The 27,034-nt window shown below is 38.5% G+C and overlaps 1 protein-coding gene across 1 annotated transcript in view; it reads left to right on the top strand.

Moving 5' to 3' along the window:
• The window catches only part of cpt1a2b (carnitine palmitoyltransferase 1A2b), a 45,709-nt gene extending 20,733 nt beyond the window's left edge, over positions 1 to 24,976 (top strand). The window contains exons 11-19 of the mRNA XM_061065349.1: positions 39 to 227; positions 2,323 to 2,428; positions 3,971 to 4,087; positions 10,218 to 10,382; positions 16,172 to 16,300; positions 16,535 to 16,690; positions 17,948 to 18,061; positions 18,244 to 18,336; positions 20,777 to 24,976. Of these exons, the coding sequence (XP_060921332.1) occupies positions 39 to 227; positions 2,323 to 2,428; positions 3,971 to 4,087; positions 10,218 to 10,382; positions 16,172 to 16,300; positions 16,535 to 16,690; positions 17,948 to 18,061; positions 18,244 to 18,336; positions 20,777 to 20,896 (1,189 nt within the window). The 3' untranslated portion in view covers positions 20,897 to 24,976. The remainder of the gene's footprint in view (positions 1 to 38; positions 228 to 2,322; positions 2,429 to 3,970; positions 4,088 to 10,217; positions 10,383 to 16,171; positions 16,301 to 16,534; positions 16,691 to 17,947; positions 18,062 to 18,243; positions 18,337 to 20,776) is intronic.
• Positions 24,977 to 27,034: the final 2,058 nt, after the last annotated feature.

Genomic DNA, 27,034 nt, shown 5'->3' with positions numbered 1-27,034 from the left:
TCTGATTTTGCCCCCCCCCCCCCCCCCGTCCTTTCCAGGGTCCCCTGGTCTCATACGAGGAAAGAGTACTTCAGCTCGGGTATCAACAAGCGATCGCTGGATGCCATCGAGAGAGCAGCTTTCTTCGTGACTTTGGACGATGAGGAACAAGGCATGAGAGGAGAGGACCCCGCGGGAAACTTGGACCGCTACGCTAAGTCTTTGCTCCACGGGAAATGTTATGATAGGTGAGGAAATGGAGGAGAGTAATTAGATGGGTGTAAAGATCTTAACCAAAGATCTCTACACTCTGCTGTTTGGCTATTTTTGAATCCTAAGATAACAGTTGAAGTCTTACACTGTCAGCTGAAGTTGCAACACACCACACAAATCTGAGTCTTCAAAATTGGGAAACCAAACTTTAATTCCACATTTGCCTGCAGCAAGTTATATTAAGTGAAATAAATCTTTCATTGAATTGAAACATTTGCATGTAGGTTCAGAAGTGTGTCTGCTGTCAAACTTACAAATTGTTCTTTGAACCCTCACACATAATGAAGAAAAGATTTTGTTATTCATTTTCAAAGCTGGTAAGAAACAAATTAGAAAACAGTCAAACAGTTCAAACACAAGGTGCAAAATAAAGAGACAAGTTACTAAATATAAGACTGCACCAGAGTTAAAAATTAATTCACACTGTCATCTTTGGGTTAAAAGAATGTCCCTCTTCAGCACTTATGTCTCCTAAAAGATGAGATGCTCTACCAACAGGTTAAAGAGTCGAAATCAACAAAGCATAAAAACTTAGTTTGTGAAAAGTGCAAGCAGGAAAAAAAGACATGATAGGAAAAAAGGTTGAGGATTCTGACGCACTATTTAGCCAGACAATTTACAGCTCAACTGATCTCTGCTTGTGTCGGATCATTGTAAGCTTCAATCATGATCTCTGATTTTTTTCATGAATATTTAACATTATCTTTACGAGCCACACATTGATTGATTATCTTGTATTACAAGATTATGAGAAGGGACAATGAAACAGGATGACAACATTTAATTAGTCAGCTTACTTTTTCTAGTAGTCATAGAGTGCTAAATATTCCTTAGATTATATTAAATCTAATTCTGTGGCTAGGGATTGGACAAAGTATTGATAGGGCAATATTTCATCACCTGACTCATGTGATGCAGTTCTAATGTCGTTGCCAAATATTGATATCATTTAAAAAAAATACAGCACTCTATATAGATCCCTAGCATTAGGACTCACTGCGTTGCTAATTTACGACTCCTCCTGGTGGCACATTTGAGATGAATGAGGGAATTGACCAAAGACGATGCTGACAACAGGATAAAGGAAGAAGAAAAAGACAACAGGATGATGTCTGCAAAGAAAACATAGAAGTTAAAAGAAAAGGCATGATACAAGTTAAGACTGAATGAAACTGCAGTCAATAAAAACATTAAACTTGCACATTTAGGGACCTTTTTTCTTCTTTTGTTAATCAGATGACATGATGTCATTATATAATTGTCAAGCAATATATACATTTCTGCTGAATTTCTGTATCGTGATATTATCAATAGATCAAACTTTGTTTTTAATGCGCCAATTCATACAAAATTTTATCTCAAAGCACTTTACAAAAAGAGCCGGTCTAGACCTCACTCTTTATTTTCGTTGTCGACAGTCACATATTTAATATCCTATCAGGTGACTCCTAGCCCTTCTTGTGGCTAGCTATTGCATTTGTTCTCTGCTCTGCGAAATGTGGAATATTGTGCTTAGTGTCTGTACCAGCACATGCTGGTTCATCTCAGAAGTGATAATTCAGGATTTTCCTTAAACCCCAGTGGAGAGTGGTGGTCAGGATAATGGGAGTAAAGTAAAACCTTTGTACAACATTTTACACATAAACACAGCAGAAATCAAGTATATCCTCTCTGAGTCATGACTGTCTACAATGAGTGAGAAACGCGAGTCCCGCTGTCTGTGTTGTTGTCTGAGCTGTGATAAAATCATGTTTACATAGATTGGACGGAATAGCGGAGGTGTTGCCAATCATCAATTTGTTTTGGTTTCATGCTGGTGTTTAAGGGTGACATCTGGATACTGGATTAAAAAAGTTGCACATTCTTCCTTTAAGCACTGTTCTGCATTAGTACAGTCTAGCCAAGTTGCTAGTATAAGTCATGTTTGTATAAAGATGTTTTTACTTCATTTCTCCTGTCAAAGTAAATCTATTTTTTAGATATAAAACATTTCCTTTTCGAAATCCAACACTTTCTCACAAACTCAGCTGTTTTCTCACTATCTTTGTATTTTTCTCTTTTCTCCTCCAGATGGTTTGATAAATCCTTCTCCATTGTGATCTACAAGAACGGGAAGAGCGGACTGAATGCAGAGCACTCCTGGGCTGATGCACCCACAGTGGCTCACCTTTGGGAGGTGTGTGTGTTTGTATTTAAGGTTTTGTTTGTCCGGAATTTCTCTACTGGTAAAAGTAGAGAAATCCAAAAAAAAAGTAATGTTAATCCACAGTCCTGAGTCCTGAGTCCTGCAGGAAGAGAGGTTGTAAACGTGTCTGCTGATAACGGCTACAATACGGAGCGGTCACACTGGCCAAACGAACTGGACTTTAGGGTTGATGGGTACGGATGGCCAGTGAGACCGAGCCCTAAGAGTCTGTGTGAAAAGGTGTTATATAACCCAACCCCCCAGAAAGAAAGTGATAGTTTAAAGTGAAACTGGATGTGAGGGTCAGGGAAAGTCTGCTAAATTCCTTTCCTGTTACTGCTCTGAAAGTCACATTGTAAGCCTTGAACTATATTGACCATGATACACAGGGTGACTCAGATAAAGATAAATGTTTCTGAATGGCTTCTTTTAATACGTGATGTTCTCCGGTAGTGATGTAAAGAGCAGAGGTGGTAGACTTCTGAGCAGTGGAAAGAAACTGTGGTGGGCTTGCTATAGAAGAGTGTGAACAAGAGCATCACATGTCCACTGCTGATGGTGTGGGCGTCTGAGATATATGTTGTGTTTATTTCCTGGCGGTGTGTGGGCCTGCATAAGCGCTAATGGGAAAGTGAAACACCCACTGTGGTGAGGTGCTATATAGGAATGGAACTTTCCAAATTGACCGGTTGTCAACCTTTTCCAAAAACACGCTACTTCTTTAAGAGTTGGCCATCATTTCCAGGGGCATAAATCAAATGATAAGTGAAGGGTTAAGAAATCCATTCGATTATCATATCTACAAGCCTTTGTGTCCTTAAATGGCGAAAGTATGTAGCTTTTAAGTTGTATCATGATAAGATCAGAGATGTAGATAATATAACAATGATTAAGGTATTTTACCTGCTCTTTTGTAAAGGGTCTTGAGATAAGATTTGTAATGAATTGGCGCTATACAAATTGATTGATTTATCGGAAAAGAGCATTTTCAATAAGGGTTTTTATCCTGTTATCTTAAATAGGATAGAAATAATTTATAAATGTAAAGAACAAGTTGTAATGAGGGGTGAGGGGCGTCAGATAGCCTTCATGAAGGTACAATGTATCACAGGGCTGTTGTGTCAAAGCATGCATTTTAACTTTTTGAGTGTCATACTTTGTACAATTTAGGTTTTTTTTTAACCATTATTAGTCAATTCTAAGAAACAAGATGTGACTCAATGTGTGACATAAACCATGTTTGGGTCTTTTGCCACAGCTTAATTTATAAGACCAGATGCAAAAATGTCATAAACATAACATCCTGTCAGGGTCTCTGTGTAAAAGACCAAACATATAGGATAATACTTTATTGATCCTCAGAGGGGAAATTCAGGCTTTGCAGCAGCAAAAAGAAAGTAGAAAAGGTCAAACAATAAAGGAGATGTTTCAAAATGAAGAGCAAGAGTTGTATGTATGGTTAGTACAAGAGTGTGTTTGGACTGTGTGTTACATTTTTTGATGTTACATGAGCATGTCTTTTGTGTCCTCCAGTACACCCTGGCCACAGACGCCTTCCAGCTGGGCTACACCGAGGACGGCCACTGTAAAGGCGAGGTGGACCGCTCACTGCCCCTCCCACAGAGGCTCACTTGGGACATCCCCTCAGAGGTACGCACACCCTGCATGTTTTCGTACAATGTGTGTGTTTGGGAAATGCTCTGACCTCAGGGACTCGTGATTACATCAGATGTTGATGTTTGAGTGAATGAATTGTTTTTTAGAGTGACATTTAACTGGTTAAGGGTCATGCACATCCCTTCTATCTTCCTCTGGAAAAGCAGCACCTCTCAACCCTAACATTCATGGTTCAGCTCTTTGCTCTCGATTCCCGCAAAGAGGAGTAGAGAGGGTGGAGGTGGAGAGATAGTTGTTTAAGGAGTATGTGTGTTATAAAAAAGTTGTGTTAGTTACTTATCTACCAATTCTTGAACAATGTTCAAGGGGGTGTTTCATCTGTGTACATGAACCACACCAAGACAGTCATTTTTAAAACAAAAGCCAACCGTTTTGTAAATTCTGTTAGACCCCATCTTATCTACTGTCAGCTTATGGAGCCACAGAGTTAACCAGCAGAGGACCAAGGAGCTGCTGATAATGTGAATTTCAATCACTGAAAAGCCGACTCCTTTAACTGAACGCCTGCCACATTGGTGTTTGTCTGACAGCATGGCCTAACGGCAACAGTATCTAACAGAGAGCTGTATATCAACCTGGTGATGTATAGCAATAAAAGTATTTTATTTAAGAGAAACTTTAATATTCTGAAGACCACAACACTGTATGCATTAATAGTTTCCTTGTTATGCAATCTTAACAGTGGGATCTGGCCAATAAGTGGTAAGTCATATGTGAAAATGGTGTAAAGCAATGACCCAAGACAGCTTCCTTGTGGCACTCCCCACCTTACCTTTTTAACATCTGAATAGCTCCCATTAAAAAACTGTTTATTTTCTGTTAATTAAATAGCTCTCCTTCCAAGATAATGCACATGGAGAAAACATTCTAGTTTTTTTAATTAATAATTTATGATCAATAATGTCAAATGCTGCTGTAAAATCAAGGCATGTTGTCCTTCATTGGTCAGCTGTAACAAAGGAGCACTTCATTTGGCAAGGATTAACAACAGGGTTGAGTAAGATTCTCAGCTCAACTCAACTCGGCTTTATTTCTACAACACCTTTTTCAGATAAAAACGTTGAACCCAAAGTTCTTCACAAAATAAACGGACAGAGAAGAACAGAAACTGAAATAAAGACATGAAAACTAGAGGGAAAGTACTAAAATTGGGGCGGCAGTAGTTCAGTCCATTGGAAGAAGAAGACCATAAACCCTCTTTGTAGCCATAAAAAATGGCTATATTGGTCAGCACCATCCACACTATCGTAGCTGTTTAAACTCAGCGTGCTTTACGTGCATGTGGCAATTCAAATATGAAAAGTCAGCGGGTGAATGAAACTGTATCTGTATCGTAAATGTTTTAGAGAATTGTCTTTAAAAGAAGCCGATAGAATATGGATTAAGTAAAGTGCTTTTTTTTTTTTACAATATTAACCATTTTTCGCGGTCTAATCTCTGTCTTTGTAAAATGAATGAAGATTGCACATGCAGTGAAGTTGCTTTTTCATTAGAAATGATTTGGTGAAATAGTATCAAATTTGACTAAATTTTAAGTCCAGTATTTCAATGAAAACAATGGAATATTTCACAAAAGATGATGCTTTGCTCAAGGGCACCTCGGCAGTGCTCAGGAAGTGGACTGGCACCTCTCCAGCTACCAGACCAATTTCCGGACTTGGTCCGTGCCGGGACTTGAACCGGCGACCCTCCAATTCCCAACCCAAGTCCCTACAGACTGAGCTACTGCCGCTAAAACTCTGGAGGACAGTTTTCTATGGTGACACTCAAACAGTAAAAGTTATCACGCATTCTTAAGAAATTGTCTGGTAGATTTTTTGGTTACCGTACTTGCTTATATGACTCTATAGTAAAGGTTTTACAGACCTGCCAGTTTCTAACGTATCCAGATTTCTCTTAAATACAATATACTCTAGTAGCTCCCAATTATGAGAGTTAAAGCAAAAAAAAGTTGTTTGTAACTCATCTTTATGTCAATGAATCATATGAAAAAAACATATCACACTGCAGCTGAATTAACAAATTCTTACATGGCCATGAAACTCAACACTCAACTTTTACAGGAAAATCTGTAGCTTGAACCAGTTTGGCAACAGATAAAAGTGAACTTTCTTGCCAAACAAGATGTTTAAAGTACCCATTACACATGTATCATTGTCAAATCATTCCCACTGTATGACTATAATACATGTACTCCATTTGAACATCAAGAGAGCAGGAAGTTAGAAGAGCAGGTCAGCCAACTGTTGGGTTAGATTCTTGCCCGTCCTTTTTCTGTGACATTTTTCTGTGTCTGAACAAAAAGAGATTTTTGTGATAGAGAAATATTTCTTCACAAGAACTGTGCTGAGGGAGAGAGAGGAGAAGTAAAGAGAAGTGGGAGACTACTGTTTAAATAGTTTGTGCTAATAAATGAATGGATCACAATAGAGGTGGGGGAAAAAATTGATTTGTGTAAAAATCAACATTCTTCTCTTCTAAGATTTAAAATCAATTCATAAATTCCAAAAATCTTTTTTTTTTTTTTTGGCTAATCAGTCACTCCTTGCTAAGTGCTAAATTCTAACTCTTTAACTCAGTAGAATGCCAAATAGAGCAAGAAGAAATGCATCCAGTCTCACAGATGACTGGAGTAGATCCTGAAGTATGTACTAATTCATAAATGGACTTTGAATCCAGAATCATTGGAATCGAAGATCGAATCGAATTGTGAGACACCCAGCAGAGAATGCCTGCCCTAGTTCAAAGAAGTCATTGTGTATTGATGAAGCTGAAGGCATTTGTTAACAAGTGACAAAAGTTAACAACCTCATCTGTCTTTATCACAGTTGAACAAGTTTACACTTTCTTTCATCAACATCACAAGAAGCGATTTTGGATTGCGCCATAAAGTGATGCAATATTTAAGCCATTTCATAACTGATATGACTAACAGACTATTAATAGTTTTTTATTTGAAAAGGAAACATCGGATGATTGAGATTATCTTTCCATGCATGCATGCATGTCTGCTGGGTTAGTGAGAGTGTCTGTGTGTGGAATAAATCAACCACACAACATGCTGACTAATAGTGAACTGTGAGGTGGTTTCCTATGGCAAAAGTCCCGGGCTTGTTCATCTGCAGCATGTGAGCTTCTTAGAAATATGGTGTGTAGGATCAGTTGAGGGGAGGGACAGGGATTTTCCCTGACAATACGGTTTGGACACAGGCTGCAGAAACCTTGGAAACCTATGATTACAGCATGCATTAGGATGATATTTGAAGAGTACCAGTTTTATCTTTATTCACAGTCAATTCAAAGTCTTATCTTTTTTGACTTCTTAGTCTTTAAAGATCTAAAAACACCAAAACAAATTACATTTTAGCACAAAGGAAGGAATTTGTCTCTGTATTTCTGACTTTCACTTTTGGAGAATCCTTCATCTGATCAACTTGACATTTTGAAATTGTGTTGGTGAGTAAGGGAATTTAAAAACAATGGAATAAGTTGTTCTTGCCAAGACTGCGAGCAGTTGTGCTATATCAAGCATTGCACCCTTTTTGAATGAGTCAGTGTCTGCGTGTGTCGAATGTGCACATGTTTAAAAGGTTCAGGTTACTTTATTTGTACCCCTAGGTAAATATGTTTGTCAGGGAGTCACAAGTACTTAATAAACACAGACAACACATAAAACAAACAGAGTGAAAATGCACGGTACATGGGTAAAAGTGCAGAGGTGCATAAACTTTGCAGGTTCCAATCGTACAAAGATAAAACTAGTTGATCTGTAAAACTTACAGAGCTGAGAGTAAAATAGATACTAAATGAATAAATAACCATTAATAAGCATGACATCAGCTTCCCAGCCTGCTACATCTGTCCCTCCAGGCAAGACCTTTATGAAATTCCAAAAACTACATCAAGCAGCAAAGAGGAAAAAGATGAAGAGAAAAACAAAAACAAAGCATTATACACAGCTATTATATGACTTGATCCAATGCAGAGGATGGCACTCATCTTTTAAGATTGAGCTGGTTATCCACTCCAGGTACTGCTTTCCAGTGAGAAATCTCAGCATCGTCGATTTTAAAGCTATTTCTTTGTGGGGACTCTCCTCTAGTTCTGTATAACAAATGAAAAGTGTGCTTGACACACACACCACATGAACACCCAGCTTTTTCTGCATGATCACTGTGTTTATGAACGCCAAAGCCATTGCATTAACGGCATCTAACATGTGTAACACTCATTATGTCCACATTAACTCGCTGTCAAAAATGTCTTTAAATGGTATTCTACATGGATGACAAAGTTAAGACTTTTATTGAGTTCTTGTTGTTTGACCCTCTCTCGTGTTCTTAACAAAATAATTAGAAAGACTAACTGACTAGAAAGTACAGTACAGTTTGCTCTCAGCTCTTTCTGTTAAATAACTAAATATTAACTGCTTCAGTTGTTAATCATCAAGTTTGTTACACTGACAGTGAGTTTGTGTGGCAACAAAAAGCAGCTCCCACTTCTACTTAAAATAGTACTTGTACAGAGAAATGTCAAAGGACAAGGGAGGACAAGAACAATCTTGACTCCCATGCACTGGGATCAAATGAATCCAAGTAAGGCAAACACTGAACAAGCTAATAGGCTTGGCCAGCTTGCAGTGTGCATTCACTGATACCTGCCTATTATCAGTAAACACACATCAGAACTAGAATTCAGTCACCAAAAAAGGTGGAGCAGAGACTTCTTGCATGGTCTGTTAGTACATTTACCTTCACAGCAACCATATGAGCAATATTTGTATAACAAATACGCACAAGCACTAGAAAAATAATAGATGTTCAGGGACAAGAAAGAACCTGGATGACACCTAGCTGACTTGTTTGTAATGCTGCCATGCTGCTAATTATGCATTACTTAAAGCTTTCATGTCACACACACACACACACACACACACACACACACACACACACACACACACACACACACACACACACACACACACACACACACACACGCAACAGTGAACAGTAGACTCTCTTCCTCTGCACTATTTGCTTTAGCATATCCCTGACCACTTATTAACTAGCTAACAAATTCCAGGCAACATGAACTTTGTGTCAAAAGTTTGTTTTGGTTGTTCCAAATGCAATATTTAAATTGGCCAGTTTCATGTCAGGGTGTGTGCTGTAAATGAGCTCTCACTCATCCTCATGTTCTTGTAAATGGTTACATTTACAAGAACATGAACCTAAAAACATAAACCTGCATTTTACTGTTAAACTATTTCCTTGCTCCACAAAATACTTTATTTTAAGATAGATTTTTGAGGGGCTTTTTTGGCCTTTATTGGATAAATAGGACATTGGATAGATTTAGAATTTGGGGCGAATGAGAGTGGAGAATGATGGGCAGTAAAGAAGCCACTAGGCAGATTCATACCCCGGTTGCCCACTTTGAGAACCACATCCTCGATGCAATTAGAAACTGTTTCTCTGTATGGCCTCGGTCTGTATCTCCAACAGGGACACTCCTCAGGATCTGGGTACAGCATGACCTTAGATCAGTGCCCTCCTGACAAAGGAGTTTCTGTTGGTGTTCCTCCGAACCAGGTGCCTTTATAGAAGCTTGCATAGATAAATCACCAGACAAACTAGCAGAAGGCGTAGTCACTAGGGCAAGCTGAAACCAATGACGATGTATCACTCATGTATATGCAAAATACCTACACCCTGTGAAAGTATAAATATGCTCTGCAACCTGGACTGTCCCGGGAATCTTTGATGCACTTGTGACTGATGTTACTAAAATACACAAAGACAAAAGACTGACTTGAGATCTTTTATTACCAACAGAAAAATCCACAACAACTGTTTCAACTATTCTGCAATTTTTTTAATAACTTCTGTTTATACTGGAAACGAGTGGGGTCAATTTTCTCCTGAATGTTTATCTTTTTTTGATGAGGACAGGATGAACCTTAACAACTCTGTATGATGAACAAGAAGAAATACATCTGTCACTTGACTGTGGGCCCAAAAATAACAACCTTCACATTTCAGTGAAGGTCCAAATGATCCCCTCTGTTCCAGTATTAATCCTTTTTCCTCTGTTTGTTGGTCAGGTTCAGGCTCAGGTCAACAGCTCTCTGGCCGTTGCCCAGGCGCTTGCCGATGATGTCGACTGCCATGTGTTTCCCTTCAGAGATTTTGGAAAAGGACGGATAAAGAAGCTCCGCATCAGCCCTGATGCGTTCATCCAGATCGGCTTACAGCTGGCATACTACAGGGTAACACTTTGACATAAACACACACATTTAACACAAAGTCTTTGTTGACTGGAGCTGGAGAGGTGCATTCAGTAAAGTTGCAGGAATGTCATTTTTAGGGGTAAAGGAATATGATGCTCTGACTGCTATACTGATGTTTACACTGTTCAGCACAAACGATCAGGAGAAAGAAAATCTAATTTAAAAAAAAGACTGGTTTAAGAAAATAAAAGTAACTCTAAACAAAGTGTTATTCTTAAGTGCTCACTGCAGTTTTTTCACTTCTTTTGTCAAATAAGGACTACGATCATGTCATCCCAAAATTCCCTCCTTGAAGCAATGAATGAGCCGGTAGAATGCCTTAGAAAATGCCAGGGTTTAAGTGGAGCAAAATCTCAGAATACCCTGCAAAAACAAAAAATCAGTGGGCAAAAATCAGGTTTTTCTTTTTTGTTTTGTACGGTTCCAGTTCCGGTGGCATGGAATGACTGAGTCCGCGTCCTGACTCTCTACAAACATTTTGAAATAATTTACTGAAGAAAGACTTATTCGTTATCTTGCTCATTAGAATTGAACAGCTGTTTGTTTTGTGCGAAGATACAATTTACGTGCCCTCGAAAAGCATCACAATCATGCCTGCAAAAGGCACTAAACAAACAGCATGCAACGCTGAGTTGGCAGCTACTCTCAGGGATATTGTGCGCGAGGAGATTGCCGAAGCGTTTGAAACAATGTTGCAACCTGTGAATGAGCTGCTTACAACTTTAAAGGCAAGAGTGGATAAATATGAAGTGACCGTAGGATCTCTTGAATCATATGCAAACAAAATGCAAAATAACCACAAGGTGCTTCAGAAAGAGAACGCAGTCTTGCGTCTGAAGCTGGATCAGCTCGAGAATCACTCTCGTAAATGTAATGTTCGGGTGCTGGGACTGGAGAACGGCATCGAAGCGGGTAATCCGATAAAGTTTATTAACAACTTTTTCTGTGCCCACTGCCCAACAGACCTGTAGTATTGCTTAATATGTAAATTATGTAACCTGAAACTTGGATGGCGAATCTGATGCTCATTCACAAAACGATCCGTGAAGTAAATAACTGCGATGTTCCTTTAAATTATGTATTCCACACACTGGAATATAACGTCATAAATGGACAAGTCCTCGTTGGATTAAACAGAGATGGATGAAGCAACTGAGTAAGCCATGACAAAAAGTTTTTATTATTTACCATTTTGGTCTATTGTTCTGAGATACATACAGATTCTTTCCCTCCACTAGGTCACAGTATAGTGACTATTATTTGCTTTACATTTAAATACTACCCTTAAAATGTATTTCCTAATACATGTTTGAATAAGTCTAAGAGAGAGAGAGAGAGAGAGAGACGCGCAGTCGAGCAACAGAACAACAGAAAACACAGAACATGACAGCTACTTTTCTGACTTTACAGTTTATTTTAAGCCATTTTAATTAGACACAGCAATAAATAAATCAATTGTTCTCCGATGTGCGGGCGTCCGCGTGGACTCGCGCGCGGACTCAGCCGCGCGGACGCCCGCACATCAGAGAACAACACAGAGAACATGACTGCTACTTTGTGTCTTATATTGTGTAATTTTAGTCAGATACAGCCATGAAACTCTGGATTTCTCCATAATGAAGGCTGTCTGCGTTGTGTACCCGTGGGCTTGAAGTGTACCGTGCCTAAGCACACCTCTCCCAAGTGTGCCAAAGCCAAGGAAGTGTACCGTGCCTGAGCACGATACGGAGCGGTCACACTGGTAAAACGAACTGGACTTTAGGGTTGAAGCGTGCTTGGGCACGGTACAGATGGCCAGTGTGACCGTGCCCTTAGAGTAGGGTGGGACATGGGAGGGAGGGAAGGTGGGGTTGAGAGAAAGTGGGTTAGTATTAAGAGGGGTGGAGGGGTGGGCATGGATATTGGGTCTGATCAGTTGTATTATGTGTTGTGCAACAGTAAGTTTGGATGAAATATGTCTGTTTAGGTCCTTCTTTCTACTTTTATTTTCTGTTATCTTGAGTAAAATTATTTTTAATTAAGTGGAAAGTGGAAAGAAATCTTATGGCTAGTTTGAAAAAAATTTCTTGTAATGTACAGGGCCTTAACAGTCCCAATAAAAGAGCAGCCTTCTTACATTTGTTAGCAAGAAATCAAGTGGATATAGCTATGCTTCAGGAAACTCATCTCTTAAGGGAGGATGTAAATAAGTTAGAGAATGATTGCTACAGGGTGTCTGCTTTCTCCTCTGCTTTAAATAAAACAAAAGGGGTAATAACGTTAACACGTAACACACTCCCGATCTCCATTATTGGTGAAGGAGGAGATGAAGAGGGTAGAGTTGCCTTTGTAAAATGTATATGTAAAGGGAGGAAAGTGGCCTTTGTTAACATATATGCACCAAATAATTATGACAACCTTTTTTTGAGCGGTTAAATCAAGTTCTGGCTGGTTTATCTGAATTTGAACAGATAATTGGATCTGATATGAACACTATACTGGACCCAAAACTGGATAAATCAAGTAAAACACATTCCAATCTTCCTGCTACTAAGATATTAAAACATTTACTTTCAGATTTGAATCTTATTGATGTGTGGAGGGTACACAATCCCACATCTAAAGAATTGACTTTTTACTCAAATAGGCATGAAACCTTTTCAAGGATAGACTTTGTATTCATATCAGCATCCCTTGTATCTTGGGTTCAAAACGTAGAGATAAAGCACATGAGTCTGACAGACCATCATGCATATAAATGTAATTTATTAATCTCTTCGTTACCCCAAAGAGCCACTAGGTGGCAATTTAATTTAACTTTGTTACAAAATCAAGATTTCTGTGAACAATTTGAATTGGAACTATTAGAATTTTTAAAGGCCAATAGACAATCAGTTAATGATGCTTGGTTCCTCTGGGATGCAGTCAAGGGTTTTATTAGAAATCATACAATTTAATTTGCTTCAAAATTGAATAAGGAGCAGTTAAAGAAGATACATGATTTAGAAAAATCACTCTCCATTCAAGAGTATAATCAGCAAGTTAATTACTCTGCAGAAACTGCAAAAACTTTAACAGAGGTAAAGCTAGAGTGAAATTCTTTACTAACACAAAGAGCTGAATTTATCATACATAGAACTAGAGTTAATCATCTTTTTTATGGCAATCATCCTAGTCGCCTGTTGGCTAATAAATTAAAAACGGAAAATCAATTTACAAATATAGCAGCAATAACATTAGAGAATGGGATCAAATCAAATGACCCTAAGTTGATTAATCAAAGATTTTGTGACTACTACAGGCAGCTGTATACATCAGATAACAACTCTTCACCATTGGCTAGAGATAATTATCTCAAGACACTTAAGCTGACTTCTCTTTCTTCAGAGGAATCCTGCTTGTTAGATTCTTTGTTGTCTCTTTAGCCAAAATGAATAAGGCTAGATCACCAGGAATTGATGGCATTCATCCTGAGGTATACTTGAAATTCTGGAGCAGTATCCCCTTTACTTGCCAGATGTAAACATTAGCAATATTTTCTAAGGTGCTCTCAACTCGTCTTGAGAAATACTTGCCTAAATTGATACATCCTGACCAAAGTGGATTCGTTCTGATCATCTTTTATCTTCAGCCATACTGTCAGTCGATGCAGAAAAAGCTTTTGACCGCCTTGAATGGCCATTTTTATGGTGTGTACTAAATCATATGGGTTTTGGCTTTAATTTTATCAACATGGTTAAAACAATATATGCAAACCCCTCTGCAAGTGTAGTCACTGGCAATATTTGTTCTTCTCCCTTCAAAATAAGTCAAAGCAGTCGTCAAGGTGATCCAATCTCTTCAATGTTGTTTATTTTGTCACTTGAGCCATTGGCTCAGTCTATTAGGATATCACAAAACATCACACCAATAATACTTAAATCTACCAAGCATCATATATCACTCTTTGTTGATGACATCCTCTATTTTCCTCTGATATAAATAATTCACTTCCACATATACTTAGTATCTTCGAACAGTATAGTTTTGTCTCTAGTTTTAAAATAAACTGGACCAAGTCTGCACTTCTACCTATAAATCAAACTAGTAGAGACAAATGTGCACATTTCAATATACCAGTGGTCTCTCAGTTTAAATACTTAGGAATAAACATATTTCCATGCCTTAAAATAATAATAATAAATGCCTTTATAAGAATTATGCCAGCACTCAGAACATGCTTAAAAGTGATATGGAGAGATGGCATAACTTACCTATTTTTCTTTCAGGCAGAATCTCAATTAAAATGAATGTACTTCCTAGGTTAAATTTCTATAGTTACATGTTACCCCTAGCACCTCCTCCAAAGTATTGGGATAAAATACACAGCATCATCACAAGATTTTTATGGAAAGAAAGACGTTCTAAAATAAAACTTGTAAATAAAACCCTAATTTACAAAGAAAGAAGGAGTTAGGAGGACTTTCAGTCCCTAACTTTAAATTGTATTTTCAGGCACTCTCCCTTCGTCCCATTAGAAATTGGTTTAATGACAATATTTCCATACCATGGATTAAAATTGAGAGGGACCTGGTACCTCCAGCTGCGTTGAGAGACATTTTGTTTACTCAGCTCTCAATTAGTAAATGCAAAAGTAAGTATGGTGAAATAATAAGTTATGCAATTGAAAATCTGAGAAAAATTGAAAAGTTATATAAGTGGAAAACTAAATGGCATGCCAGCACACCATTATATCATCTGGTTTTAGGATTAGAAAGTGGACTCACTTCTGGTTAGATATCATATTAATCTTGTGATTATTGATTACATATTTTGAAATGTCCAATCTGTTCCTCACCAAGGTTAATATTGTTAACAAAAAATAACAAAATAACCCAAAATGGATCGTCAAAAACCCTAACCCCACAAAAAAAAAATGTAAATACATGAAATGGTATAGGGCTTTTAGTTTTTATGAAGATAAGATGAACTTTATTGTCCCAGTGGGAGATTTGCCTTGGACTATATTACAGAGAACTTTAGCCCACCCTTTTGGGTCTCACCCTCGACAGTTGTCCTATATTACAAAAAACAAAAAGTTAACATTAACATAACAACTGAAATTGAGAAACCGTAACTGCAAATGCATTTAGATGGAGATATACTATTGGCTGTCAAGATGATTTAAAAAAACTCCATATTTTGAATAATATGAGTATATACAACTTTACAGCAGAAGAAAGTATCAGAGAGGCTATTGTTTTACAGAGTCTAAAGGTTGTTTAATCTGGATTGATGTGCATTGAACATAACACACGAGACAGTAACTTTGGGTCTTAATCAGCTTTTTTTTTGGACAGACAGCATACTTTGATAACTATCCTGTCTGGTCCTTAGATTCTGTATTTAGTTATCTGCTGGTGATTGTAGCCATTCCCCAGGACTTAGAGCTGCTCCCTTTTCCTCATACTTTCTACTTGGATTGAAATGATAGGCAGAGACCTGTGTGGTCTTGTTGGTCTTGCCTCTTCGGTTTTTGTCTACATCTGTCTTTCTGTCTGGTTTCTGTTTGGATTAAACTTTGTGTAACCTGTGATTTCGATAACTGATTTTGTCTGACTTGTCCTTCTTCAGTGTCCCCTTTAAGACAGCCTTTAAAATGATTTTAAACAGTAATGGCAGCTTAGGTGGCAAACTTAGCTTTTATTGGTTTTTTTTTGTTATTAATTTATCTCAATGTGTTTAACAGTGTGTTTAAGAGTGACCACATATCTGAAAATCCTCAAACATCCTCTCTTTTTGTCTTTCAGGATCGTGGTGGATTCTGTCTGACCTACGAGGCATCAATGACCCGTCTGTTCAGGGAGGGCCGGACGGAGACTGTGCGATCCTGCTCCAATGAGAGCTGTGCCTTCGTGAAAGCTTTCGAGGATGGAGAGGTGCTTAACAAATTCCTTTATTCTGCCCTCCTTTCTGTACTTAAAAAGTAACACATCATTTGAATCTCCTGCTGACCCTCATGTCCATCCAAACTGTAAAAAATTTAAACCAATATTTCTTCATACTTCATAATCATCTAACATTCTGTGCTGGGTTTTTTTATCGAATAAAAAACAGATTTATAGCTGGTTTTATTTCAAAGATGTCAGCTAAATTGTGATTTGTTTTTACAGGCAGCGGAGCACTGTAGGCAACTCTTCAAACAGGCTTCAGAGCGACACCAGAACCTTTACCGCATGGCTATGACTGGTGCTGGGATCGACAGACACCTCTTCTGCCTCTATGTGGTCTCCAAATACTTGGGGGTTGAGTCACCCTTCCTTAAAAAGGTAAGATTGTTCAGTGTTTCACTGTTGCTTTATACTTTCTTCTGTGACACACACAGAATATTCCAAATGTAGACCTTAATGGAGCAGCATTAAGTGTAGAAACAGCCACAAGACACTGAATATAGTTTTTGTCTTTGATTATTTAGCCCTGTCAAATAAATTCAGCTATGTTTTAAAATGAACACAAACAGGGTTTAGACTCAAAACTGATAACTAGTGTTGTAGTACTCGAGATCAGTCTTTGTCTCAAGACCGGTCTCTACACCACTTTTTAGAGGTCTCGGTCTCGTTTCGGAATCGCAAGCATTTTACTCGGTCTTGTCTTGGTCTCGGACTGGGCGGACTCCCGATTTTAAATCAATTTCATTACTGTGATTAGAAGGAGAAACGCCCCTTTCTAAAACAACGAATAACTTCAATTCATTTGTTGTTTGGTTGTTTGGACACGCCCCCTAAACACAAGACGAGGATTCGTCTGTGATGTTTATGGTCTTGACTCGGTCTTGTCCTGCCTTGGACTTGGTCTTGACTCGGTCCCGATCCCTACATGTCCCGGTCTTGTCTCGGTCTCAGAGCACTCTGCTCTCGTGTATGTCTCGGTCTCGGTTAGTGTGGCCTTGACTACAACACTGCTGATAACAGGGGTGCTTGTCACCATCATAGTTGAAATGTTAGCGCTCTAAAATCATAAATGAAGATAATACCCACTATACATGTCTGTCTCACCTTTTTTAAGTGCATTAATTTCTCCTTGGAATTGTCTTTTTGGGATTAACGGTTGCATCGGTATTCGGTACAAACCTAATAGATTTAACAAGCAGAAAAAAAAAAATCTTCTTTTCTGTTCAAAAGCAGAATGGCAGGAACAGCTTTTGCTAGATTGTCCATCAAATTTAAAACACAATTTACAGGTTTGGGAGTGGCTATAAACTGCCTCCACCCTCACCCATCAACATCTGCACTACTTCCTTCTGTTGAAAGTATTCTGCTCTACCTGGGACATAAAAGCTTCTGGCATGTAAATCAATGTCACTAAGATGAATGACTGTGATATTACTACTGTTTAGGAAGTTGTTACACAGCAGGTGTATTGTAAAAAAACAAGTTGGGACAGATGTATCAAAGAGTTAACGCCAAAGAGCATGTGTAGGTGTCATGCATCTATTATTAGTGAAGGTGACAGATTAACAGTTAAAACAGGATCATTAATTACCTCGCCTCTTTGATCTTGTCCCCCTCCACACACACACATTCTAGGTTTTGTCTGAGCCTTGGCGTCTCTCCACCAGTCAGACCCCCGTTCAGCAGATGGAACTGTTTGACCTGAAGAACCACCCAGACTACATATCTCTTGGAGGAGGGTTCGGGCCTGTGAGTGACACACACCTTTCTCTATTTGTAACTGTAAATGTGAATGGCATGAACATCCTGCGGGCAAAGTTAACAACGTGGTTTATAAAGTGGAAAATACTCCATCCATTATTGAATATTTGTACCGTGTGAGTTATCAAGGCGTTCACACTGACCTAATAAGATCTGTGTGTTCATGTCAGGTTGCTGATGACGGTTATGGTGTGTCATACATCATTGTGGGTGAGGATATGATCAACTTCCATGTGTCCTCCAAATACTCCTGCACTGATACCGTAAGTAAAGATTTTTGTTCACTTTACTCGTTGCATGATAAGATACTATGTGCTAGATTGAAACAGAGCTCGTGTAGAAAATGCTCATGCTTCAATGTCTAGATGCTCGCAGTTGAAAAACTGCTGCTTTTCTTTTAATGTCTGAAAAACACAAAAAGCTTTGTTTGTTTGCACGTCAACGAACCCCTCGCGTTGAGTTCTAGTCATGAGCATAGAGAGTACAAGTATAAACATGAACAAAGACATTGCCACTTTTAATTGATGCATATATGATTCATGCCTGTGGGGCTGTGCAGGGTGATTTCTGCAGCTGGATTATTCAATGGTTTTATTACACAACATCAAGCAAGCTGGTTGGGACAAAGGCCCACACACAGGTCCTATGTGGCCTTCAAAGTCTAAAGAAAAAGTTGATTTTCTCAGGTGAGGTTGTACTTGTAATCCAAGTGGGCACAGTCAATCAAAAAAATGCAACTGTTAATACATTAACAATTACGTTAAGATAAGATAACACTTTATTGTCCGTTTGCACAGACATTTGTCTTGCATTACAAGGTCAGAAATCCTCACATCACAATCAAATCACATCACACTCAAAATATCGAACATAAAAACAGCATAAATTACATTCAAACCCACAGCCCAGGAGTGACATAAATATATAAATAATGTTAGGAGATTGTCCATGAAAAATGTTAAAGTGCTCACAGTCCATGTGCAGCCCAGGTCAGGTACATTAATCACTGGGAATGTGTGGGTATGAGTTAATCCGTTACTTCCGTTAACGTTTAACTGAAGTTAAAATTAACTTTTAACTGGTCGGCTATTATCAAAAAACAACAAAAACATGAACTTTATTAAATGTCAATGGATTGGAGTTCTTTAGAGGCCATGATGATTAAAAGACTCAGATTGAAACCTGTCCGTTTAAAAATCTGAAAGTCTAGTGTAGGCTGCTCTGTAGTCCTGACAACAATAGTCCTGCTGCATAAACAACATCCCCCACGCTCCAAATCCAGTAATAGATATAATCCAAACACATTACATCCCTAAAGATCCACGCATTGCTTCAACATTTCCACCACTGTTCACAATTCTCTTCACTAAGTCATACACTCTGAACTTTTGACTGGCACCTTAATTGACCAATCAGGACCTTCCATTCACTGTTAGATTCAAGATTCAAGATTTTTATTTGTCACATGCTCATACAGATGTGCAGTGAAATGTACAATGGGAGCGTGAGTAGATACAGGACTTTCATTGTCTCCCCTCTGTGGACGGCGTCACACATGATACAGATGTGTCGGCTGATAAAAGGGATAACATCAGGGTGGGCAGTCTCGTCTCTTTAGGGAGTCTGGAGCAAATGAGGTCAGCCGACTTGAGCTGGTGAAAGTGAATTCAAGTCATGAAAATAACATTAACGGAAACCAAATTCACATTCCGATTATCATTTTTCAAATAACATCCACATTAATAATGACTAAAACATTAATGCCGATATTTAACACTTGACAGATTAAAGGACATGTGCCCAGCTCTCGGGGTGATTATCAGTAAGCGGTATATAAGGGTCAGCACAGTCCATGTTTAGAAAAGAATCAACACAGAAGCTAAGTTATGTACCTCTGAAGACAGGGCTGTAGCGAACCAGAGTACAACAATATTTTTATACAAAGTAACAGTAAAGTTTTATCACTGTGATTTCAAACTGTATTCTTGAATGTTTTCCCTTCTTCACTTTCACTTCACATAGTTGTCACAGTAGCCGTGACAGCTACTTTTCTTTCGACTTCACAGTTGATGCATGCTTGTGTTTTCAACCTGTTCTTTGGACTTATACTGATAATTAACACTCAACAGCCTACACAGAGTGAACTCCTCATCTGCAGTGATCAAACTTCTTAACTCGGATAATCAAAAAAAATCCAAACTATCCTTTAAAGGTTGAGTTTCGTCACCCTTCATTCATTCTTAAACCACAAAGCACATGACAGTAAAGCACGGCACAGTGTCTCCTGTCCTGTCTGTTTTCAGTTCCCTTTTCAGGATGAACAGAACAGCCGTCTTAGAGAGAGATGGATGAACATGAGTCATACAGAGTATAGCTCATTGCAGATACATCAGTTTCAGTGTTTATCTGTCGAGAAGTAACAATAAATTGCCAATTGGGAATAATAGGAAACCATTTTTCATGCTGTGTATTTCTGAAAAATAAATAGCAGCAGATAGCGATGATATTGTTCAAACTTGAAATGAATGCATATATTAGACCTAAAACGTCAGGCAGGCCCACAAAACTTGAAGTGATCCACTTCTCATCTTTCTCCACCTTCCTCTCTGTCCTCATGGTTTTGATTCTCTACCCACAATCCCTTTTCATTCCTCTTCCCCTTTTAAAACCCACAACCCTAAAACTTGTTTTTCTCCATTTCAGGACTCACACAGGTTTGGAGCTCAGATAAGTAAGGCTCTCCAAGACATCATGACTGTCTTCTCTACTGACACCAAAACCCCCAAAGGCCCAGCCCAGCCTCAGGCCAAGAAGCTCCTGTGAAAGTGTCTGACCAATGGGAACAAAGAAGCCCCTCTGGACGTCTAAGCTGAGTGTAGAAGAGCATGTTGTCTTGAATTTCTAAACTGTTATGTGAAGTGTTTATTAAAGTGACAAATTGGATATAATGAGTAAAATGAAAGGGAAATCACAGTCTACATCTCTCACCGTATTTAGACACAATAAAAACTGTTTTCAGACTGCGCTCAGACAGAGACAAACATTGAGTGAAAACGCAGTGAGCTGCAGGTTGTTTATCTCACATCAACAACCTGCAGCAGCATTTGAACTTTATTTCAACTCGGTAAAAAAATAGAAACATGTAGACAGTATGCGCAATAGAGCGCTGGAACACATCACCTGAGAGTTATGATTTCCATTCTTCCCTGAAAAAAAAAAAACTGTCAGCAGGAACTAATGAAACTATATGACAGCTCTTTGGCATTAATGCGAATACTTATATGAATGTTTGTTTGTTCTTGAGTTTTGTGAGTCGTTTCTTATCTGTCAGAGATTAAGCTTGGCAACATGTTAATGCAAAATGCTTCCGATCCCTACTTTCTTAGAGTATATGAAACCAATGATGCGCCATTTTTAAGAAAGAGGGAGCGGAGGTCGTCACTTAAGAAGGAAGTCTTTCGGAGAAAAATATAAGCAGAGAAATGGGGAAAATTGTCTCCTGCAACAGTGGGAAAAGCATTAGGCTGCTTGTAGTCAAAGTTTTAATAAAAAGGGATAACCTTGCAATATGTTATTAATGGAGACCACAGAGTGCATGTCATAGGCCCTTGCTAAAAGCTTTGGGAAAATGTCAAATATAAGAGGTTAACAAGACTAAAGTAGGAATCTCTATGAATCTTTAATTTTTTAGAGCCTGACCGATTAATCAGCCAGCCGTTAATATCGGCCGATATTAGCTTATCCAGTAACTATCAGTGTCTGCTAATTTCATCACACATATGCGCTGATATAGCTTGATCTGATCACCAGTCAAAAAGCATTTCATTTGGGTATCGTTGTATTACACTAGCAGTTCTTTTTCTGGTTGTCATCAGCAGAGTGTGCTATATGAATTACACATGTACGTACATGCGCAGTTACATTCAGGATGAGTGACCGTCTTGTCTACGTTAAACTATATCTGTATTTATCAATCTCTACAGATTGAACATAGATCGAAGAAATATATCGGTCGGTATATCGGTATCTGATTTTTTTCCTCTCCCCAATGTATCTCCCCAGTGCGATACAGATCTTCTGAGGTTATCCTTCTTACTCGGTGCTTCACCTCGTGCCTCAGCCTGCCTGTAAAACCTGACACCAGTCTAATCGACTCGTTGCCTTACACTACTCCACTGTGACTCATTCACTATGTTGTCACATAATATCTAGTCCAATAAGTGATGGAGCAGCGCTCTCAGGCTTTCAACTATTTGGATTTTGAACCTCTTGCAATCAAATCAGCAAAGCTACGATCAGTAAGAGGTGGACAGCTCTCTTTGTGGTTACACTAACTGTTAATGGCTCTTATTTTCTAGGTCAGTTATACAGCTGCTGTTTTAACTCTTGGTATATAATGAGGTTTAAACTTTTTTTGATGAATTTTTGGGTATTTTAGTTTTAGCTAAAAGTAAAAAATGCTACCATATCTAAATACTCTAGACAAAGTAAAAGTCCTGCATCAAAAAATAATTTAAAAGTGACAAACCTTTTCCTCTGAAATAAAGTAAAGAAAAGGTAAAAAAAAAAAGAAAAAGAGAAGAAGCTAAAGTACTCATATTATTAGCATACCATCACCTAAAATGTGTGCCTCAGTCTAGTACATGTTTGTGTTTGCTTCAGTTCACCCTCTGGTTTATTGTCCTTATCAAATGAATCTTTAAGACGCCAATGTTTGTTTATCAGTTTCTTTGAGACTCTGCATTGCAGTGGTTTGAAACTGAAAGTGTCTAAAAGGGAGAGTCTCTGACTCGTTGTTTCTGGCGATGACTTTGGGCTTTAAGTTTAGGGACCCTGTGCAAGCTGGCAGCCTGCCAACACTTTTTTTTTCTTACTAAGCTTTGTGTTGTAATAGTGCAGTGTTCAAACAAGAGCCCTGGGAACAGTTGATACATGAAGAATGTTGAGAGTTTCTGTCAGTATGCTACATTTAGATTCATCAAAAACCTCATGACTTTTAGAAGTTTACTTTGAGTTAATGAAGAAACGGTCAACAATTCAAGAACTTCCTCTCATGACACAAATTGATTTCAAAATTGGACAACCCTTAAAAATTCAATATTTTTCTTTCCAGCCAGTTTTTGATCATGATCAGGTGATAACCTAACTGTGAAGTTCAGTTTATTGATGGATAGCCCCTTGAGTTGAACCATCTCGTTTTTTTAGGGGGTCCATACCTAACAACTCAACTCTCAGAGGTTTATTTATAAATGTGTTGATTTTTTTAGTGAATTCCCCTGCTCCTCAGACACAGTTGTGATTTACTGCTGTTGAAAGAAACCCACCCAAGGTGTGGCATTGCTCTTTCTGTCACTGATCCTGGTAAGTAATTGTAGTTTTCCAGGTGGAAAGTGAAAGGGAGAAAAGGCTTCTGCTAACTATTCCACTTTAACACAGACAGACAGCAGTATGCACTACTACACAAATTGCTCCAACATGAAACAGAGCACCTCTGATTCTTTAGAAGATATTTTTAAACTTTCTGATGATGATGAAAATCCTTTGTTTGTAAGGTTTGGCATTGCACACGTGTGCCTGAGTTCATTCATTCAATAAAACAATTAAAATGCAATCTCTAATCCTCTCTGTGTGTGTAGATGAGAATGTACTAAAGTTACTCAGTTTATATTGTCACTGTCAAGATGTGCTGCCATGGGCAAGGAGGTAGTGGTTAAATAAAAAAGATCAAGTTAACTATTAACCCCTGAATATTCAGAGACTTAGAAACACTTCATGGTGGCTTGTTTTACTAAGGCGGATATAATCTTAAACTACATCTCTGTTCATGTTTCCAACTCTTGGCTCCAGTATTGAGCTGTACTCGGCTTGTTGGCATAATATTTTATTAACGTCAGACCACATGTGGCTTCTCAGGTTCAACATTTAGCGGCTCATTTCCCAAACTGTTGACTGCCAGAGCAGCCATATTTTATGACCAGCAACAAGTCATGTACATTGTATTCAGAAATACTTTTTAAAGGAAATTTCTTAAGGGTATACATACAACTTGTCTACCTTACTAAACTTGTGACTTCTAAAACATTCTGTGAGTGGAGGCAGAATATGCCGCCTGTTCTTTTTCTATTTTCCACAGTGTTACTACTTTGTTACTCTGACATAATGAAGTCAGGTTTTCTGTTAGGTGAAGAGAGATTAATTCAGAATCTGGACGTCATTGAATAGCATTGAATCTTTGGCCATGGCCCAAATCTTTTTTTTTTTTTTTTTAAATCGGTCAAACAAAAGAAAATCAATGTCCTCTTCAGCAAATTACACAAATCAAATGTATTCACTTTGTCTGTTTAGAAAGGACTTCTTATAATGTCTGTGCATTTAAGATTTCACTGCTGCGGTCATTAAGTGTGATACAGATCTTCTGAGGTTTTCACTCTTACATTCACTATGTTATCACATAATATCTAGTCGAAGAAGTGATGGTACAGCGCTCTCAGGCTTTCAACTATTTGGATATTGAGCCTCTTTCAAAAACGAACAGCAAGATCAGTGAGAGCTTGACTGTTCTCTTTGTGGTTACACTAACGGTTAACGTAAGGACTCTTTTTCTTGCTTAGTGGACTCCAGGTTCTTTTTTTTTGTAATCTTTTTTTTTGTAGGTCAGTTCTACAACGTCTGTCATAACTCTTGGTTAATAGTGACATTTAAACATTTATGATGAGTTTGTGGGTATTGTATTTTTAAATGATATCCAATGTTTACTTGTTTTTACACTCCAAAATATGCTTATTATTATTATTATTGCTGTTTATTGTCTTTCATTCAAATACTTTTTTTTTTAAATGTCTGCTGGTTTTGAGAAGAAGGCCTTTTTGTAATGCTGTGTGAAATAAAAACTAACTGATCCTACTTGGCCTCCACGTTTGGTGTTTTACTTTCACAGTGAGCTGAATTACAGGCTATATAGAATAAAACAACAAAGTATTTAAAAAAATAATAATAATAATATTTTTGGGCTTTTTGTGCCTTTAATGGAGAGATAGGACAGTGGATAGAGTTGGAAATCAGGGAGAGAGAGAGTGGGGAATGACATGCAGGAGAGGACCCACAGGTGAGATTCGAATTTGGGCCGCCCGCGTGGAGGACTGCAGCCTCCAGACATGGGGCGCGCGCACTAACCACTGCGCCACCAGCGCCCCACAACAGTGTCTTTGAGTTCTTAGAAAAGCGCTATATAAAACTAGTATTATCAACACTGCATGATTTAGTAATCAGGGGGATTGTGAATTTTTCATATTTTGAACTATTCTATTAATTTATGGATTTTTGAATTTTGCTACCCCATTTAACATGAGCATGACTGTCCACATTTACTCCCACACTGGCCTTTTCAAAGTTTGAAAAGTTTTAACATGACTAATTATTTCTTTTTGTGGTTGAAACAGGCTTCAGTATGCAAAGCACCTGATGATGTGAAGAGTGACACGTGGTCAAAATGTTTGGTCTTATAATAGCCCAAATGGTGGGCCATAAGAAACAGCACTGCCCACTTGTGATGACTTTAATCCCACGAGAGAAAATTCAATTTTCGCCAGCAGCTGCAATCATTCTGACATTCATTTTCATTGCCGTTGAGTTTACAAGCACATTAAAACAAGCAAAGAAAAACAACAACAAAAACGTTTAATCAATTACACAAAAACAACTGAGATCAAATGAAACACTTACAATTGCAAACAAAGTGGCTAGAAATCAAATTCCTGAACTCTGCAAGAGAGGGGAGAACTTTTGCTTAAGGGCTTTCCATGAATTTGGGGCATCAAAAGAAAATGCAGATTTGCAGAGTTCAGTGAAAGCTCGAGGGACTTTAAGAACAAGACAATCAGTAGAACATGTCATAGAAGTGCCCAAATTCAACTCCAAAAGGTCTGTGATGTAAGGTGGACGTTGTCCAATATAGACTTGCAAGCAATGCTTGTTCTTCAAGAGAAGGCCAACGGACCTTCTCATACAGGTCACAATGATGAGTGTTGAATCTATCACCAGTTATAAATCTAATGGCAGTGACAGACAGCGTCCAGAGGCTTTAGAGCTACATGTACCACATTAGTGAGAAATCGCTTGTCTTAAAGCTCACACTCTTCCTCCTCCATCTCCAATTGATGCAAGACACCCAAGAGCTGCTGGACAACAGGCTGATCATTTGACACGGATAGAGGCAGGGAGGCATCTGAACATGCAGAGCCAGGTTTCCCCACAGGACCAGAGTAGAAAACAACATTTTCATGTAGGCCTATACATGTTTTTTTTTATTTATGAAGTTATTTCAGTTTAAAGGTCCTTTACAAGATATCTCCTGCATGATAAAAGGACATTACTATATCAGCAGACATTAAGGAAATGTCCTAAAAGTGCTGGCTGTCAACAACATAGCAGCCAGCATGTCCTCCTTCTAAGTTTCGATTCCAGTGCAGAGCGGTTTGTTTTTGTTTTGACCAGAGAATGGAGGCGGTTTAAGGCATACCCCCGTGAACGTTGTGGACGCCTCTCAGTTTGCCGGGCAAATGGCAAACCAACAGGTGTTGCAGCGATGGACGCGGGCAAGCGAACTGGTTCAGATAGGCTATAGGCTAACTGATTCTGCCCGACCTAAAAAGCCTCTGCGTTTTTCTAAAAAGCTCGACAATGTAGAAACGTGATAAAGCTAGGACAAATATCGGAGATGCTTTTGAAAAATGGAGAGAGGTTAGCGCAGAAAGGTTTCAAGACCGATGCAGAGCTGGTCTACAAGAAGCGGAAAAAAACTTCAGTGTCTGCGACATGGCGACCTGCATGCACGTCGACTCTAGGAAGGAGGGGGCGGCGTCGCAGCGAGACAGCTCTCTCACTTTAAATGCTAGGAGTCAGAGTTACATATTGCTCCTTTAATCATGAAAATTATTTTTGGTGCTGAGTGCAAACTGTCTC

Source organism: Labrus mixtus, chromosome 20 (assembly GCF_963584025.1).
Source record: "Labrus mixtus chromosome 20, fLabMix1.1, whole genome shotgun sequence".
Lineage (NCBI taxonomy): Eukaryota > Metazoa > Chordata > Actinopteri > Labriformes > Labridae > Labrus > Labrus mixtus.
This window is presented reverse-complemented; position numbering and strand designations above follow the sequence as displayed.